A 17,010-nucleotide genomic window follows, 5' to 3' on the forward strand; every position below is an offset into this window, starting at 1 on the left:
ACAAATCAGTCTGAATTTATGTATAATTGCACTTCAATTATTCCATTATTCCTATGCATATTTATTATAATGATTTGGCCTTGCATGTATGTTTCTTTTTTTACCTACTAGTAAATCACATCCGAAATAAATGACAGACGGACATATATACAAAACTTAATGAATAATTGAAATCAAGATATTTGCGTTATAACTCAAAGGTTTGCCTTATATCGCAAAGGTTTGCGTTATAACGCAACAAAGGTTTACGTAAAAGGTTTATAGGATTTACATATATACAAATATAATATCATCATTAAATAATTAAAAACAGTTAGTATCATCGGCGGAGAATAGTATAATATGCGCTTAAGGAAATGTTTAGAAGAAAGTTATCATGTTCTATGTAAGTGTGTTTTACTTCCATGATGTCACATTCTGGGAACGGAACTGTATGGTTTTCTAATAATTTGGTCATTCCGTAGACTGTCAAGCGGGGCTCCGACATTTGCAAAATAACATGTTTCTTTAAATTATTTTATTGGTTCCTATTTTCATAAAGAATGTTTTAGCTACCAAAACTGGACAGAGAAACCTTATATAGTAACATAAGAGTTCATCAAAGTTTCCATCAAGCAACTTGTTATTTTGCAAATATCGGAGTCCCGCTTGACAGTGTTCCGAATGACCAAATTGTAAGAAAACCATACAGTTCCGTTCCCACGCGCTGTGTGGATGTATGTAAGCCGAGAAAAACCCAGAACAGTCACATATCAAGACCTATCATATATTATCTTTATAGATAATATCTTAAAAGATCTACTTGAAGAACATCTTACTAAATCTAAGTAAAGAATATTTTACAATATATACATTTTTAATTTTAGTTTCTTGTGTATAATTCGGAGTTTAGTAGTTTGACGTCCATTATCAATGAACTAGTATACCTATTTTAAGGACGCCTCCTGGTGCGGGAGTTTCTCGCTACATTGAAGACCCATTGGTGGCCTTCGGCTATTGTCTGCTGTACTGTCGGGTTGTTGTCGCTTTGACACATTCCCCATTTCCGTTCTTTTTTTTATGTATGATAGATAAAAACGACAACATTGAAATAGACACTTGCTTTTTGACTATCTTTTAAAAGCTTTGATTTTTTAATTCGATTAACTGACGACACCGCATCTTCTTTTAAACATATTGTTGAGCAAATGGTTTGAACGTTTTTCTCTTAGATAGTCCGAGACCACAATTATTTCGTAGTGTATTTCTTTTGGAACAAAAAAATCCCACATGAGCTTTCTCAAAGAAACTTTTACACTGCGTTGTGCTACTTTTTGGACAGAAAACTTCATCGCCTCTTACTCAAAATATGAACAATTTTATGTTCAGGGCGTCTAGAAATCTTTTGACAGCTTCCGAAGTGCTAATTTCAAACCCTTTTCAGCTGGACCAAATCACTACTTTCCTTTAAAATTATGGACCCAAATTTTTCTACAGTGTAATTTCTTCCCTTTTTGCAATTTGAGGCATTAAACATGGAGAAATAAATTTGGAAGGGGTATAAAAATTAATGGCAAGTAACCCACTGTCAACATGGTGGTCTCGGAAAAACGAAAATCAAGGGACGACAATGGTGGTCTCGGACCAGATAAATGACCATTATATTACAATTAGTTATCTTATTCAACATAAATAAACAATTTTGACTCTAAAAGAGAGGCAAAAGATACTAAATAGATATCCAAACTCGTCTGTTGAAAACAACAGTATATAAAACACAACATAGAAAAATAAGACTGAGCAACATAGACCCCACCATGGTGTGAAAGCAGGTGCTCCGGAAGGGTAAACACATTCTGTTGGACCTATGGAACCCGCTGTGTATTGCTGATGCAAGTACAAACGTTAATCAAGTGGTAAGCCTTATAAGATATTACACATTCGAAAAAAGAAGACGGGAGTGGGTTATATCAACAATTGGAGCATATCTGTAGTCATTAGCATTTGTGAAATAGATATTCCATAACGTTCGACCTCATTGTGACCGGAAAATTGTCATATGGATGAATTCAACTTTACGGTACCACTTGGACATATTGGTTCAGAAGCTTTCTTGTAGGCAGCAACCATCTTTCGCAGAAATTATGATAGAAAATGCAAGCTCTGGTATGTTTTTTTTTTTATCGTAATTTTGTTTTCTTAGCCGACCAAGTATGTTTCAATTGATGAGTTTTTAAATGACAAATACATTTGTATCGGTTATTTTTCCTTAAAAAGCCCATGAACTTCGGGTGGTTTCGCCCCCTACACGGCGGTCTTTTGTCCAGCGTTAGCTTTGCGAACTTAAAGCCTCTCGATGGATTCTACCGTAGTTGGAACAAATGGCCTAGTTATCCCATTGGAGGTTAACTTAACATTGTCATTAAATTTACTGACACGTGCTTATCGTACGCCAGCGTATCCAAGTTCTTTGCAAAATCTAACATAAATATGTTACATAGTTAATGTTCTGTTTTTTGACCTTTTATATAATTGAGGACTACCTGTGTAAACATTGTTGACCTTTCCCATTTAAATGTACTGTGCTATAGAGTTCGGACTTTCTTTTACTGTGCCATTAGTGTTGTTGTTCATCCGTATCCATTGAATTACCTGTACAATTTTGACAATAAAATAAATAAAAATCCTAAAGTAAATTTATTGCTTATTTTGAATCACGACCCGTAGACATAACCATTTGGTAAGTACTTGCATTATTTCTTCTAATTCAAAAGTAATACAGCTTATAGGGTTTACATATATACAAATATAATATTATCATTAAATAATTACAAACAGTTAGTATCATCGGCGGAGAATAGTATAATATGCGTTTAAGGAAATGTTTAGAACAAAGTTATCATGTTCTATGTAAGTGTGTTTTACTTCCATGATGTCACATTCTTGGAACGGAACTGTATGGTTTTCTAATAATTTGGTCATTCGGGAGACTATCAAGCGGGGCTCCGACATTTGCAAAATAACAAGTTTCTTTAAATTATTTTATTGGTTCATATTTTCATAAAGAATGTTTTAGCTACCAAAACTGGAAGGAGAAACCTTATATAGTAACATAAGAGTTCATCAAAGTCTCCATCAAGCAACTTGTTATTTTGCAAAAGTCGGAGTCGTGCTTGACAGTGTTCCGAATGACCAAATTGTAAGAAAACCGTACAGTTCCGTTCCTATGCGCCGTGTGGATGTATGTAAGCCGAGAAAAACCCAGAACAGTCACATATCAAGACCTATCATATATTATCTTTATAGATACTATCTTAAAAGATCTACTTGAGGAACATCTTACTAAATCTAAGTAAAGAATATTTTACAATATATATATACATTTTTAATTTTAGTTTCTTGTGTATAATTCGGAGTTTAGTAGTATGACGTCCATTATCAATGAACTAGTATACCTATTTTAAGGACGCCTCCTGGTGCGGGAGTTTCTCGTTACATTGAAGACCCATTGGTGGCCTTCGGCTATTGTCTGCTGTACTGTCGGGTTGTTGTCGCTTTGACACATTCCCCATTTCCTTTTTTTTTTTTTATGTATGATTGATAAAAAATGCATACAATGTGGAGCCAGTAAAACAATAATCTAATTGTATAACTGTAAACGTGCGATTCTTATATCAGTACGTACAATACAACACATGACAGTGGAAGAACCTTAAACCCCAGTCACAATAAGAGCTACATTTACTACCGTACGAGGACCTGTAGCAGGTAACGTCTATGTCATTTGTTCTAGATCTCTTGTGAAGAGATGTCACATTGACAATTGTGAAAAATACAAAAAATGGATATTCTAACTTATTAGTCGATTATAAACTGACAACGCCATGGCCAAAAGAGAAAAGAATCAAAAGACAAATAAAATCATCAAAGGTACCAGGATTAAATTCTGTATTTACGTCAGACGCGCGTTTCAAGTACAAATGACTCATTAGTGACGGTCAAATAAAAAAAAGGTTAAAAGGCCAGACAAAGTACGAAGTTGAAGAGCATTGCTGACAAAAGTTCCTTAAAGTTTTGCCAAATACAGCTAAGGTAATCTATTCCTAAGGTAGAAAAAGCCTTAATATTTCAAAAATTCAAAAGTTTGATTAACAACAGTATATAACTCATGATACGGCAAGACCTTGTCAAAACTTAATTTTCATCTATCAATTCCTAACTAATCATGAGCTACATGTAATCGATAAGTAGAAAAATTATAAATTTAGGAAAATAGATATAAAGGTTTTTGAACAATTTGAGTAAATCGTCATTTAATATTATCTTACAGAAGAGACCATGATGAATTCAGTAAAGTTAACAGTTCTACTACATGTATTATTACCAGTTTTCTCTCAAGATTTACAAGAAGTAACAATTAGTACTCCACTTGGTGGACTTCTCGGTTTACGTCGGAGGTTATCGAGTGACGATGTTTATGAATTCAAGAACATACCGTTTGCTAAAGCACCTGTCGATAATTTACGTTTCGAGAAACCACAGCCGTATGGATCATGGGATAATACATTAGATGCTAGATACTTTGGTCCGTCATGTTTTCAAGACATGTCCAGATCCAATTTGAAAAATAAAAATATCTCCGAAGATTGTCTTTTTCTAAATATATATATTCCTCATCACATTTCAACCGTTAATACAAAATCTGTGATGGTATGGATCCATGGCGGGGGTAATTTCGTCGGACAAACACAACTTTACGACGCAGCATATTTAGCCTTGGCAGGAGATGTTATAGTTGTTACTATTCAATACCGTTTAAATATTTTTGGTTTCTTTGCAACCGGCAATAGTAAAGGAAATTATGCGTTATGGGACCAGATTTTGGCGATACAGTGGGTAAAAGATAATATAGCCTCGTACGGTGGAAACAGTCAATCTACCACAATATTTGGAGAGTCAGCTGGTGCATTTGATTTAGGTTTATTATCTATGATGCCGCAAAATGAAGGACTATATCAAAGGATTATACTGCAAAGTGGACTCGCCCTCGCAGAAAACGGTTTGGGAACAACTACACACCGCTTTTCATCACAGGTAGCAACAAATGTGGGATGTTCTCAATCAGATGCAGGGGAATTAACGCAATGCATGAAATATGTAGACGCAAACGTTTTATTAGCGGAACTAGGGAAGCTAATTTCATTAGGTTTTTTTCAAGGAGGATCATTTGCCCCAGTAATTGATGGCGAATTGTTGCCTACTCAACCGAAAGAATTGTTACGGGATTCACAATCACAAGCTTCTAGATTTTATAAGTCGCTGGATATCATCATTGGTGTTACAACAGGAGAGGGTTCACTTTTGTTAGATATATTTCTAGCTGGTGTTCAAAATTTTTATAACTTTAACGCAACAGATTATATACCAAAACGCATACTTTGTAATACTATTGCTCAGGATATTGTAAATGTTATATACAATAGTAACACCGATATAGCCTCCCTTATATGTGATAAATATGGTGCAACATTAACACGTGATCAGCTTAGTAAAAATGTTTTAAATGCATATTCAGACCCTATATTTTTAATCTCCGGAGTTGAATCCCTGCGCCTTCACACAGGTATTGATAGTGGCAGACAATTTCAGTATCTTTTCTCTAAACCAACATATCTTCTTCCTGTTATACCTCGTCGTCCGGAGTGGTTTAATGGTTCAGCGCATGCCACCGAACTATTCTATTTCTTTTTCATTGAATCCCTCCCCACAGAACAAGATAGAGAGCTGTCTTCAAATTTAATGAAATACTGGACCAATTTTGCCAAAACAGGGTGAGTATTACACTGTAAAGGTTGGTTGTATTTGATTGTTTTTAATTAAAATATATTATAAAATTAAGATGTAGTGCGATTGCCACACTATTCTGTGTATAATTTCGAACACATAATTAATATAGCTATTTTTAGTTTATCATAATTTTTGTTCGTCAGCTTTTTGTGTGAAATTTCACAATTAATGTTTATCGATTATAACTTAGATAATTAAAATGATAAACATTTTTAAAAGCGTCACTGATGAGTCGTTTATCGTCAAAAGGGAGATATTTGGTTCTTGTGCATTTCTCCTTTTATTTCTTTAGATCTTAAAAATGGAATTTCAGAACTTTAAAGTGAAAACAAATAATATGTTTATATAACCGTCAGAGTGATATTAACACACCAATGGAGTACATACATTGAATTTTAAACTATCAACATTGCAACTGGTCAAAGTTTGTTCAAGGACCGTGTAGACTTCTGGTTGAATGAAACGAACGTAATTTTAAACGTTTACTTAAAAGATTTTATTAACAATATTTACATATCTACATTGTACAAGTAAGACAAATTTTTACCAAATATGAAAGTTTAAAAAACATCTGTTAAGAACATTTTTAATTTATTTCATCATGATATGATACAACCATTATCAAATCTTGTTTCTCTGGGACATTTTTCGTTTTACTAAAGAGGGTACAGAACACCTAAGGGAGTTCACTCTCAAAAATCAGCTGAATGTTTTAATCACAAACAGTTTATTAGGAGAATTCAAGCTTTCAACTATTAAAATAAGTGTTAGTCAAAATGCTATATAGCCAACCAAAATAAATTATTCCTGTAAATTAAGCGGTTCAAATTTCTAGAATTTTTTTTATTTTTGTAACAGGTCAAAGTAAATCTTTTGTCAAAACTTTATGAAAATTAAACGAACCAACTCTATTTTAGTCAAAGTTCTGCGATGTATGATTTCAAATAGTAATTTAGTGAGACTGAATTCGTTCATCACCAATCTTTACTATTGGAATTTGATATCAGATATATTTCTATAATATTTTCAGTGAGAGGAATGATGGAGACAGTTATCTTTTAATTAGAGTTATACAAAATACATCCGATAATTTAAAACAGTTTATTTTCAATAGATTACATTGTTGTTGTTGTTGTTAATTGGGCATCCATTTTGTGTGTGGTGAATTTGAATTTTAAAACCAGGTTCAACCCACTACTTTTTCCTTAAAATGTCCTGTACTAAGACAGGAATTAAAATTGACGTCAAAAAGTCTGTTTTTATGTATCTTGGCGTTTATTGTTGTTGCAGTTTAGTGTTTCTGTTGTTCTGTTGTTTTCCTCTTATAGTTGATGGGTTTCCCTCGGATTCAGTTGGTAACTCGAATTTGTATTCTCTTTATTCGATTTATCACTTTAATTTGGCGGCTTACTACTGTTAACTTATTACGTATAGGTATTGCTTATTGAGATTGTATTGCGTCTTCTGTTTGGCATCTTCTGTTTTGCCTTCGTGCACCGCTATGCACACAATAATATGTGTTTTTTTATGTTTCAATATGATGACATTGATCCCTTTATTCGAGTGCCACAGATAAGTCTTACATAGAAAAATTTCGCTTCTGACTTACTATATATTAAGCCGTATGTTTTATCAAACTAAAAAAAATAATAAAAGACACAAAATGCATTACAGATTATATATACTAGAACACACCCGTGATATCGCGGGTCCGTGACTGAATTAAAGTATATAACTATGCGCAAGCCTTATTTTAGTATTAGTATTGTCATCTGATAAAGTCATGCCGATTAATAAGATACACAGTTTTCTCTGCTTTCAAATCTTTTTGTTTGAACCCGTCGAACTGGAACTTATCAATTATTGGTAATATTAATTATTTGAAAAACAAAAGATCCTGGAATGGAGTATTTTTTAATCAACAGCATTGTCCTATATAAGTTATAAATAAGTTGAATTCTGTGATTCGCTGTTTTACGTCATGCCCGCTAACAAATTGAAAACTGTACCTATACGCCTTATTTTTTAGTCCAGATTTTTAGCTCACCTGGCCCAAAGGGCCAAGTGAGCTTTTCTCATCACTTGGCGTCCGGCGTCCGTCGTCCGTCGTCCGGCGTTAGCTTTTACAAAAATCTTCTCCTCTGAAACTACTGGGCCAAATCAAACCAAACTTGGCCACAATCATCATTGGGGTATCTAGTTTAAAAAATGTTTGGCGTGACCCGGTCATCCAACCAAGATGGCCGCCACGGCTAAAAATAGAACATAGGGGTAAAATGCAGTTTTTGGCTTATAACTCAAAAACCAAAGCATTTAGAGGAAATCTGACATGGGGTAAAAATGTTTATCAGGTCAAGATCTATCTGCCCTGAAATTTTCAGATGAATCGGTTAACCTGTTGTTGGGTTGCTGCCCCTGAATTGGTAATTTTGAGGAAATTTTGCTGTTTTTGGTTATTATCTTGAATATTATTATAGATAGAGATAAACTGTAAACAGTAATAATGTTCAGCAAAGTTAGATTTACAAATAAGTCAACATGACCGAAATGGTCAGTTGACCCCTTTAGGAGTTATCTATAGTAAAGGATCCTACAAAATTAATGTAAGATACAGTCACAGAAAATAATTATATTCATAAGTACATCTGAGTCAGTGACAACCCTACAACAGATGTATCCATCGGATCGCCATCAATGATGGTGATACATATATATATCAACTAACTCTAATCATATAATTATTCTTTTCAGAGATGTCAATGGTGTAAACCTACCAAAATGGGAAGAATATGACACAACAACTGAACATTACATTAATTTCGATATCAACATTACAACTGGTCAACAAATGTTAAAGGACCGTGTGGACTTCTGGTTGAATGACATCCCCAGCATTCTAAATCCACCCTCATCAACACGCAGGCCATCGATACAAACATCCCCTACCAATGGCAGTCACAGGGTATACTACCAACAAGTACTGTTGGTAGATAGCCTTATATTGTTTGTTGTGTGGTGTTTCTACAAATCAATGTAATTTTAGGATCTTAAGACTTATTATCTTATTTATAATACTCATCTTGAAATATACAACTGAACATAGATAAATCAATAAAAGATATCAAAAATGAAAATGTCAGCAAAATCTTTAAAGCAAAGTTAAAAAGAGGGGGGGGGGGGAGATCCCGTGGTGTCAATAAAAACTCAGAGTAGAAAAGGAAAATCTGACAAAGCCATGGAAATAAACAGACAAATCAACTTAGCACTAGATAGTTGACAATGATTTAAGGGTGTCAAAAGCCCCTTTTAGCTCAATGTATATGTTATTTAAGAATAGGGATGTAGTGCAGTATTTATCGCTAAGAAATAAACCTATACAAAAAAAATAATGGTGGTTAATAGCGTTAACCAAAATATATTTTTAAAAGGAATTTTCGTTCTCCGTTTTTCGTTTCCTATTGTAAATTTACCTTTTTGGATGGTGGTGTTCCTTTGGCACCATCTAACGTTTTTTGTATTTCACAAGTCGTTCGCTATACTCGTGTCTGTTGTGACGTTTTTTTATTTTAACGAACGAAATCTATGTACTACTGGTAAATTATTAAACCAGAGATTTCGTTACCATAAATTACTTAAAACCTCTACTAAATTCTTCCATAAATATAAAGATTTGGTTTTGAAGTTTGTACTTACTTTGTACTTACAGTTGTATATTTGTACCCATTTGATAAATTAATCCTTTTTCAGCTGATTTGTATAGTTTGTTCTTATGTTGTACAGTTACACCACTGTCCCAGGTTAGGGGGCGTGTTGGGATCCCGCTAACATATTTAATACCGCCCATTCTGTATGTATGTGCCTGTCCCGAGTCAAGAGCCTGTCATTCAGTGGTTGTCGTTAGTGTATGTCTTACAAATTTGCAATTCATTTATTTTTGGAATTTGTTAATTAGGCCGTTAGTTTTCTCATTTGAATTGTTTTACATTGTCATTTCGGGCCCTTTTATAGCTAAATATGCGGTATGGACTTTGCTCATTGTTGAAGGCCCCTTGTACAGTTGTTATTTTTTTGTGTCATTTGGTCTCTTGTAGATAGTCCATTTGTTTGACGTGTTTGAGTCTTTGATTTTGTCGTTTGGTTAGGGACATTCCATTTTGTCATTTGGTTAGGGACATTCTATTTTGTCATTTGGTTAGGGACATTCCATTTTGTCATTTGGTTAGGGACATTCTATTTTGTCATTTGGTTAGGGACATTCCATTTTGTCATTTGGTTAGGGACATTCCATTTTGTCATTTGGTTAGAGACATTCCATTTTGAATTTTCCTTGACGTAGCTCGGGTTATTTTACTTTGTAAGTAAGTTAAATAGTTAAGCTAAGTGTGGTAAAATATTCGGAATGATGTTTTATAACTATAATTTAAATGAAGGATCCGAGTTCCGAGTTCAAGAGGTTTAGAAGGAATGAATTTAAACTATATTCATTTATTCAATATTAGAAATAAAAATCCTGTTATATCGATTTTCGGAGTGATAAGTGAATGAAATGTCGTTATACCAGATTATATATCCTTAAATGCATAACATGAGTTCTATAATAATGCCGTTTTATTGGAATCACAACTTTAACCAAACACATGAATATAGTGATAATAGGCGTGTTTCAGGTATAATCGGTTAGCTGCTGCCTTGTATGAGGGGTTGGCTTTATTGTCGACCACACCTGCAGCTGCATACGTGGAACACCCACTTTTAGCTTTACTATTAAATGTGTCGAATGCATGACGAGCATCTACAAAACGATGTACAACGTGATCGTGTGGTCTATGTAAATGGACAGAATCATTATCATGGACGCTGTTTATAATGGACTTGGCTTCAGTCGAACTGGCATGCGAGTGTGTCTTCTCAATGCTTGCAACGACAATGTTTCTACCATTGCTTCTAAACTTAAGGTATCCACCACACTCTCTTTGATAGTGCTTGTCATCTCCTGAAACATCATCATACGCAATGACCATCCAGTCGCGCCAATGATATTTTGTCGCAAGTGATTGGTACATATTATTGGCAAAATCGTGATCGCTCATATGAGATGCTGGATGGTCCGTTGAATATCTGTCAATATCTTTACCTGACTGTTCATGATATTTAGAAACTATAGTGGCGTCCGCGTGTAACATTTTACCTCGAACTGAATCTAATCTTCTTTTCCATTCCGTTGTGTGTGAGGGAACGCTTGCTGCAGTTTTTGAATCTAACTGTAAGTAAGCCAAATCCATTTCCACTGCCCGTAACAGCAGTCTAAGTAGACCTTCCATGAATCGTGCACACTGCTTTCTATTGTAATCTGTAAATTTCATTGATGCCGGTAAAAGTTCATCCCCAAACACAGTATTGGTACCCATAATCCCATTATAAAGTGTCAGTGCACTATCACCGAACGTAGACCTATAATTTTTAAAATTATGCATTTCACTTGCGATAGTTCTACTGGTTGTTGCTTTATACATATTTGTATACCTGTTATAAGCATTATTTATAGTTTGTTCAACACTTGAAAACTGCAGCCTGACTGTATTCCACTGTATAAGTTTAGATACATCATGAAACTTTCCATTGATTTGATCAAACCGAGTATCCATATCTTTATGAAGTTGCTGAATAGCCAAATATTCCTTAGTTGGTCCCTTTGGAATAAAACCAACAACAAAAGAAACAAAAGGACCTAATACTCCTAGAAGAGGTGCAATTTGTTTGGCCATGTCAGCTAGTTTTTTTGGCATGTCCAAATTATCATCAGCAATGGCGGAGGCTAGTGCTTTTCCTACGTTGATACCATTTGTAATATGATCACCAGTTGTAGTCCTTTTATGCTTGACATCTTCACTTTTTAAACCCGTTGCACACAAGAGAACCAACAACAAAAGTTTCATCTACAAAAGAAAGTCAGTTTTATTATATACAATATGACAATGACCTTCTACTTCGTCCACTCAAGAACATGTTTGATTTTTTTCTCCTTGAAAGAAAAGACGTAAAGTTAATACATCACATGATAAAGTGTACTCTTTATTTTGTGAGCAACCATTTAACTTCAAGGAGGGTATGGTTTTAGTCTGAGTCAGAATGTTTTCGCGCAAAACTTAACATTTTATGGTATGGGAAAAATCTTGATTCAGAATATTATTTTTTGTCATCTGCTTATTATTATTTTTCCATCAAATTGGGGATTAGAATATTTTTGTATTTTATAGATCTTGCAACCCGAATAATTCAGTGATTACCAGTGATCGACTCGCCCGCTCGCATTAATGTGACCACCGAAGAGCAGCGAGATATTAAACCTTAATTGATCGAGTTTCATGTATTGCAAAGTAAGAACGGAAGATACTTTATTTACTAGATTTAAAAACCAAAAGCAAATTCATATTTTAGGCATTTGCTTTAAAATATTTTTGAAAACGAATATCGCTTTTTATTTGAATGTAATGATCCTAGTTTTAGTAAATTACGAAAAAAGTATATACATATACCATGTCACTATTAAAAAATCGAAAGCATATCATCAAAATAAATAATAAAGTTGTTTATCAACTCTTACAAATGTTTTGAAAGTCATTTGTGTGTTTTAACCTAGCTGAAATTGAAACAGTGAACAAGCATTATATTTGGCTGTGAGCATGGTTCAGGAAGATCTACGGGGAATTGTTATTGGGGTCTACACCTATCACTGCTATAATAATGTGTGCTTCCTTTTACTACTCCCAGTCCCGGTGCAAATACCAAATTTTGGAATAATCTGATTCAACTGAATTTTTCCGTTCTTTGCATAATTTTTCAAATAAACAATCTCCCCTTGTCAGTTAAATTATTGAATATAAAGCGCCCAAAATTTCACTTCCATAATTTTCACTTGGTGTCACTCTGTGGTCAAATATATGCAAATTAACTTGGATTACACGACAATTTAATATTTCATAGATTTTGAAAAGGGCGTTAACTCTTTTCAATAATCGAACAATTCTGTGCTCTAATTGTTTTCTGCATAATTTGAATATAGTAATTAATAAAATGTACGAACAATTGGAGCATTTCCTTACTTTCTCCTTGTCGTCTTAAAAGTGTGTAAGTAATATGTCAAACCATATAGGTTGTCTCATAACATTTGAATGTTGTTGTTTTTTTTGGGGGGGAACAGCTTAGTTTAAGGGAGATGTCAGCTGCAACTATTATAACAGAATATAATTAAAAACCAAAATATCAATATTATCATGAATATTATCACAAAGTACTTTTATTTTGTTTTGTATCTTAATTGATGATAAGGCAGTCTGAAATTCCTATCTGTTAGGTTTCATCCTACATGTATATAAGTTGATAGGGGAATTTGTGTCTTATCATCCACTAGAATCCTAATGTTCCTATCTATCTTTTACATTACTGAAATTTTGGCAGTGATCTGATAGCACACCAAAAATGTATGAACTATAAAAAAAATAAGATAGTTTGCATTAAATTCTCAGAAGATATGAAATAGTCAACATCATTGCTACCATTTGTTGTGTAGTTACTATACCAGTGAAGTCGTCTTGGATACGACTGTTTAATTTTCTCATTCCCGATTGAATACAAATCTCATTTTAATTTTTACGGTGTGTGAATAAAACCTGGTATCATCATTATTTTTAAAATCTAATTTCTGGGAACCAGTTCTAGCATTTAGTTCTCTGCTAATAGTTTTTGCGGAATCTCTATATGGTAAAACATATCTTCTTGTAGGGATTTTGTAACTGAAGAATTTTCTCTTTATATGGTAAAACATATCTTCTAGAGGATTATGGATGTAACAAATATACCATCTTTCATTTTTTTTTTAACTAATAAAGTTTCCGCACAATTGCAGCCATATGTAATCAGTTTTTACATGATGCAAAAATTTCAAATTACACCTGCTAGTATTTATGATTGAACCACAAAATGAGATCCCTTCTAAACGTTTATAAGTGTCTTTGTAACGCTGATAAACTTTCGAGTAAAAGTGATTCTTCTACAGAGCAACAAGTTTAGACATACATGTATATTACTTGTATTCTACATGTACATGTTTTTTGTCTGTCTTTTTTTAATTCACTTGAATTTTAATATTACAAGAAAAATAAGACAACGCATAATTCCCTAGCGTTTTGAAATTTTCGGTCAAGTTGGATATTTTGTAATTTTTTAAGACTTGTTGCAACAATTGATTTAGTAATTTTGTAGGAATTAAACGACATTATTTTCTGGCAAAGTTTAAACGATTAAATAATGTGTTATCTGAAGTGGCAAGAAGGTTTTGCCTTATCCATAATTTTAAACCGTTTACAAATATTACCGTGCTAGTTCAGATTTATTCAGATACTGTATGTTTCTATTACGCATTCTAACAGTCATTGGCCTTCCTAATGCGAGCATGTACAAAAACACATAAAAATATGTGCCTATTAGTGTTTCTGTCGTTTTTTAACGGAGCCCTAAAACTGGTCGGGCGCAGGACATTTTAGAAAAAAAAGGTTAAGCTACTAGGGGACATTTGCCGCAGGCATTAGAGCCCATTTTGGCACAGGATTAATGCGTTCACCTTCATTTTCGATGCCCATTTTAACGAAAATTTACCAGGTTGAATAATACTTTCATTGCTAAAACAATGAACATGCTGGCTTAATGTTCACTTTGGTTCATCATTTAAATAAATGTTGTTGAAACGAAAGGCATTCGAAGATAACACACACAGAGTTGAAGAGTATGGATGAGAAAAATTTGCAACCAAAGGATCTAAAATGTTTTACAAAAGCAATTCACACATTCCTCTTACGAAATTTAGACAAGAAACACACGAAGCACTGTCAAAAATGAATATCCGAACAAAGACATTTGAGAATTTTGTAGTTGTCACCCATCTACAACTTACGTTTTTCTTGATACTATCATCAAATTGCAAACACAAACCTATATATTAAAAAAACGAAGTGAAGACGAATGTGCACCACAATCTAGACAAGATGAAGAGAATGAGCAGTTCCTACTGCAATTTTATGAATAGAATTGTACGGGAAGTATATCCAGAACCCACTACGTACGTTCTCTAGAACATAAATTCCAGGCTAGAACGGATTTTTAACATTGATTTTTACTGCTGTATTTAAATGAAATTGATATTCTATATGTTGTGCTGTCTTGTTTCTATTAAAAAATATTTATTATAAAGTGGGTTAAAAAAAATTGCGCTAAGATGGGCATTGGTGATTCTACTTTTCGCTAAAATGGGTAAAAAATCTTGCGCTAAAATGGTGTTTATTTTGGCGGTTAAACGTCCGATTTGTTTTCGCTAAAATGTCCTATCAATGCGCAAAAATATCCGAACTGGTTATATTCAATATATTCTGAATGTAATCGTATATAACGCACCACATAAATGATTAAAAGTGTAGGCTTACTTTAAATTGGTCTTATTGTATTTCCTAGCAAGCAATACTTACAAAAATGCCAAATTTGATCCCCAGGGAATCGTTCAAATAAAGTTTAAAAATCTATGAAATAAGAATTGAGCCTGATCAATTTCCATGTTTTGTCGTTTTCATTATTACATGTAGTAAGTCATTTTCTTTGATATTATAATTCATGAATTTGAATAATTTAAAATTTTGGGCGAATTCATTTTTTTTGTCCTTCCGATTCAGATCTTATTTGTATTGTTAAACCTTCTAAATTTAAAATCCATTAAATCTATCCCAACTTTCAAATTAATAAATTCTCATCATAGGATTACACCTGAAAAATAAAAAAAAAAAACAGTCGCTCAAAAAACTTTTTTGAACTAACCTTTGGATGTTGTGTGGTAAACTAGCTTCTAGAAAGTTTTGAACATATTTGCTTTATATTAGTTCTTATCATGTGAAATCAGCATCTGTTTGCTACTATAATCAATGTAGAATATCGTTCAAAGGTTCAAAATATGTCTGTCAAGGTCACAACTTACTTTGTGTAGGCCGTAATATATACTATTTAACAATAATGTGGTCTAATTTCTAATAAGACACATATCCACCAAAGTTCAAATGAAGTGGATATAAGTAACTTGAGGCACTCATACATGTACTAGCTGCCTTCATCAATGAGAAAATCTTTATTGTATAGTCTTCTATAAAAGACCACGACATAATAAGAATAAGAATAAGAATAAGAATAAGAATAAGAATTTTATTAGTTTGAAATCCAAACAATAGGATTGTTACTAAAATACACAACAAAAAAACAAACAAACAGGCATATTAAAATTACAAAACGATAGTCAATAAACAGTTACACTACAAACATGTAGCATTGAAAGAAAAACAAACATAGATAAAGAATATGAAATTCAATTAGAATAATTAACGGTTTAATCTATATTAACATAACAATTTACGAAAAACAAATATGACAGACATGAACCAACGACATCCTTTGAACGACAGGCTCCTGACTTATGACAGGCACAAATAGAATGTGGCGGCCCTTAACCTGGAACAATGGTGTTAATTAAAGCAAAGCATGTTAAGAACAAACTATGAGAAACAATTGAAAATGGCTGAACTGATCAGATCGATATAAAGCAGAAACAAACCTGACATTGGCTTTGCTCACAGTTGAAGGCCGTACGGTAACCTATAGTTGTTAATGTTTGTGTCATTTTGGTCTTTTGTGGATAGTTGTCTCATTGGCAATCATACCACATCTTCTTTTTTATATCGCTGGGTACTTTTATACGTCCCTCACAACAAAAGAAGACTCAAAGAACAGATTTGTTTTTTGGTGTGTGCTTTTTAATCAACTTTATTCTTTTATTTTGTATGCCCCATTAAGGTCCATCATGTTTCATGGTCTGTGTCCGTCTGTTTGTCCGGTCGTCCGTTCATCCGTCCGTCCGTCTGTCCAGCTTCAAGTTTAAGTTTTTTGTCGAGGTAGTTTTTGATGAAGTTGAAGTCCAATCAACTTGAAACTTAGTACACTTCCTTATCATGATTATGATATAATCTTTCTAATTTGAATGCCAAATTAGAGATGGTCATCCATTTTCACGGTCCACTGAACATAGAAAATGATCCTGCGGATGGGGCATCCGTGTACTAAGTACGCATTCTTTTAGCTTATATATCCAAGTCA

General features: G+C 33.5%; 2 protein-coding genes across 3 annotated transcripts; one reads left to right on the top strand and one right to left on the bottom strand.

Moving 5' to 3' along the window:
* The first annotated feature begins 2,555 nt into the window (after nucleotides 1-2,555).
* Nucleotides 2,556-8,960, top strand: LOC134725692 (fatty acyl-CoA hydrolase precursor, medium chain-like). Its single transcript, XM_063589716.1, has 3 exons — nucleotides 2,556-2,719; nucleotides 4,310-5,810; nucleotides 8,578-8,960. Exons 2-3 carry the CDS (start codon nucleotides 4,318-4,320, stop codon nucleotides 8,861-8,863), a joined length of 1,779 nt encoding a protein of 592 aa, XP_063445786.1. The 5' UTR covers nucleotides 2,556-2,719; nucleotides 4,310-4,317; the 3' UTR covers nucleotides 8,864-8,960.
* A 1,474-nt stretch (nucleotides 8,961-10,434) lies between these two features.
* On the bottom strand, nucleotides 10,435-15,804 carry LOC134727232 (uncharacterized). Of its 2 annotated transcripts, none has more exons than XM_063591609.1 (2): nucleotides 15,688-15,804; nucleotides 10,435-11,762 (listed from the first exon to the last, which is right to left on the bottom strand). In XM_063591609.1, exon 2 carries the CDS (start codon nucleotides 11,760-11,762, stop codon nucleotides 10,452-10,454), a length of 1,311 nt encoding a protein of 436 aa, XP_063447679.1. In that variant the 5' UTR covers nucleotides 15,688-15,804; the 3' UTR covers nucleotides 10,435-10,451. The 2 variants fall into 2 exon arrangements, with proteins under 2 accessions (XP_063447679.1, XP_063447680.1); XM_063591610.1 differs by lacking the exon at nucleotides 15,688-15,804 and adding an exon at nucleotides 11,807-11,851.
* Between the last annotated feature and the right edge of the window lie 1,206 nt (nucleotides 15,805-17,010).

The sequence above is a fragment of the Mytilus trossulus genome, chromosome 7, assembly GCF_036588685.1.
Source record: "Mytilus trossulus isolate FHL-02 chromosome 7, PNRI_Mtr1.1.1.hap1, whole genome shotgun sequence".
Lineage (NCBI taxonomy): Eukaryota > Metazoa > Mollusca > Bivalvia > Mytilida > Mytilidae > Mytilus > Mytilus trossulus.

Bases quoted from the DNA above. Each gene is read 5' to 3' on its own strand.
- LOC134725692 (XM_063589716.1), top strand. From the start codon at position 4,318: ATGATGAATTCAGTAAAGTTAACAGTTCTACTACATGTATTATTACCA. The intron at 5,811-8,577 runs GTGAGTATTACA...TATTCTTTTCAG, and splicing joins ACCAATTTTGCCAAAACAGG to AGATGTCAATGGTGTAAACC.
- LOC134727232 (XM_063591609.1), bottom strand. From the start codon at position 11,762: ATGAAACTTTTGTTGTTGGTTCTCTTGTGTGCAACGGGTTTAAAAAGT.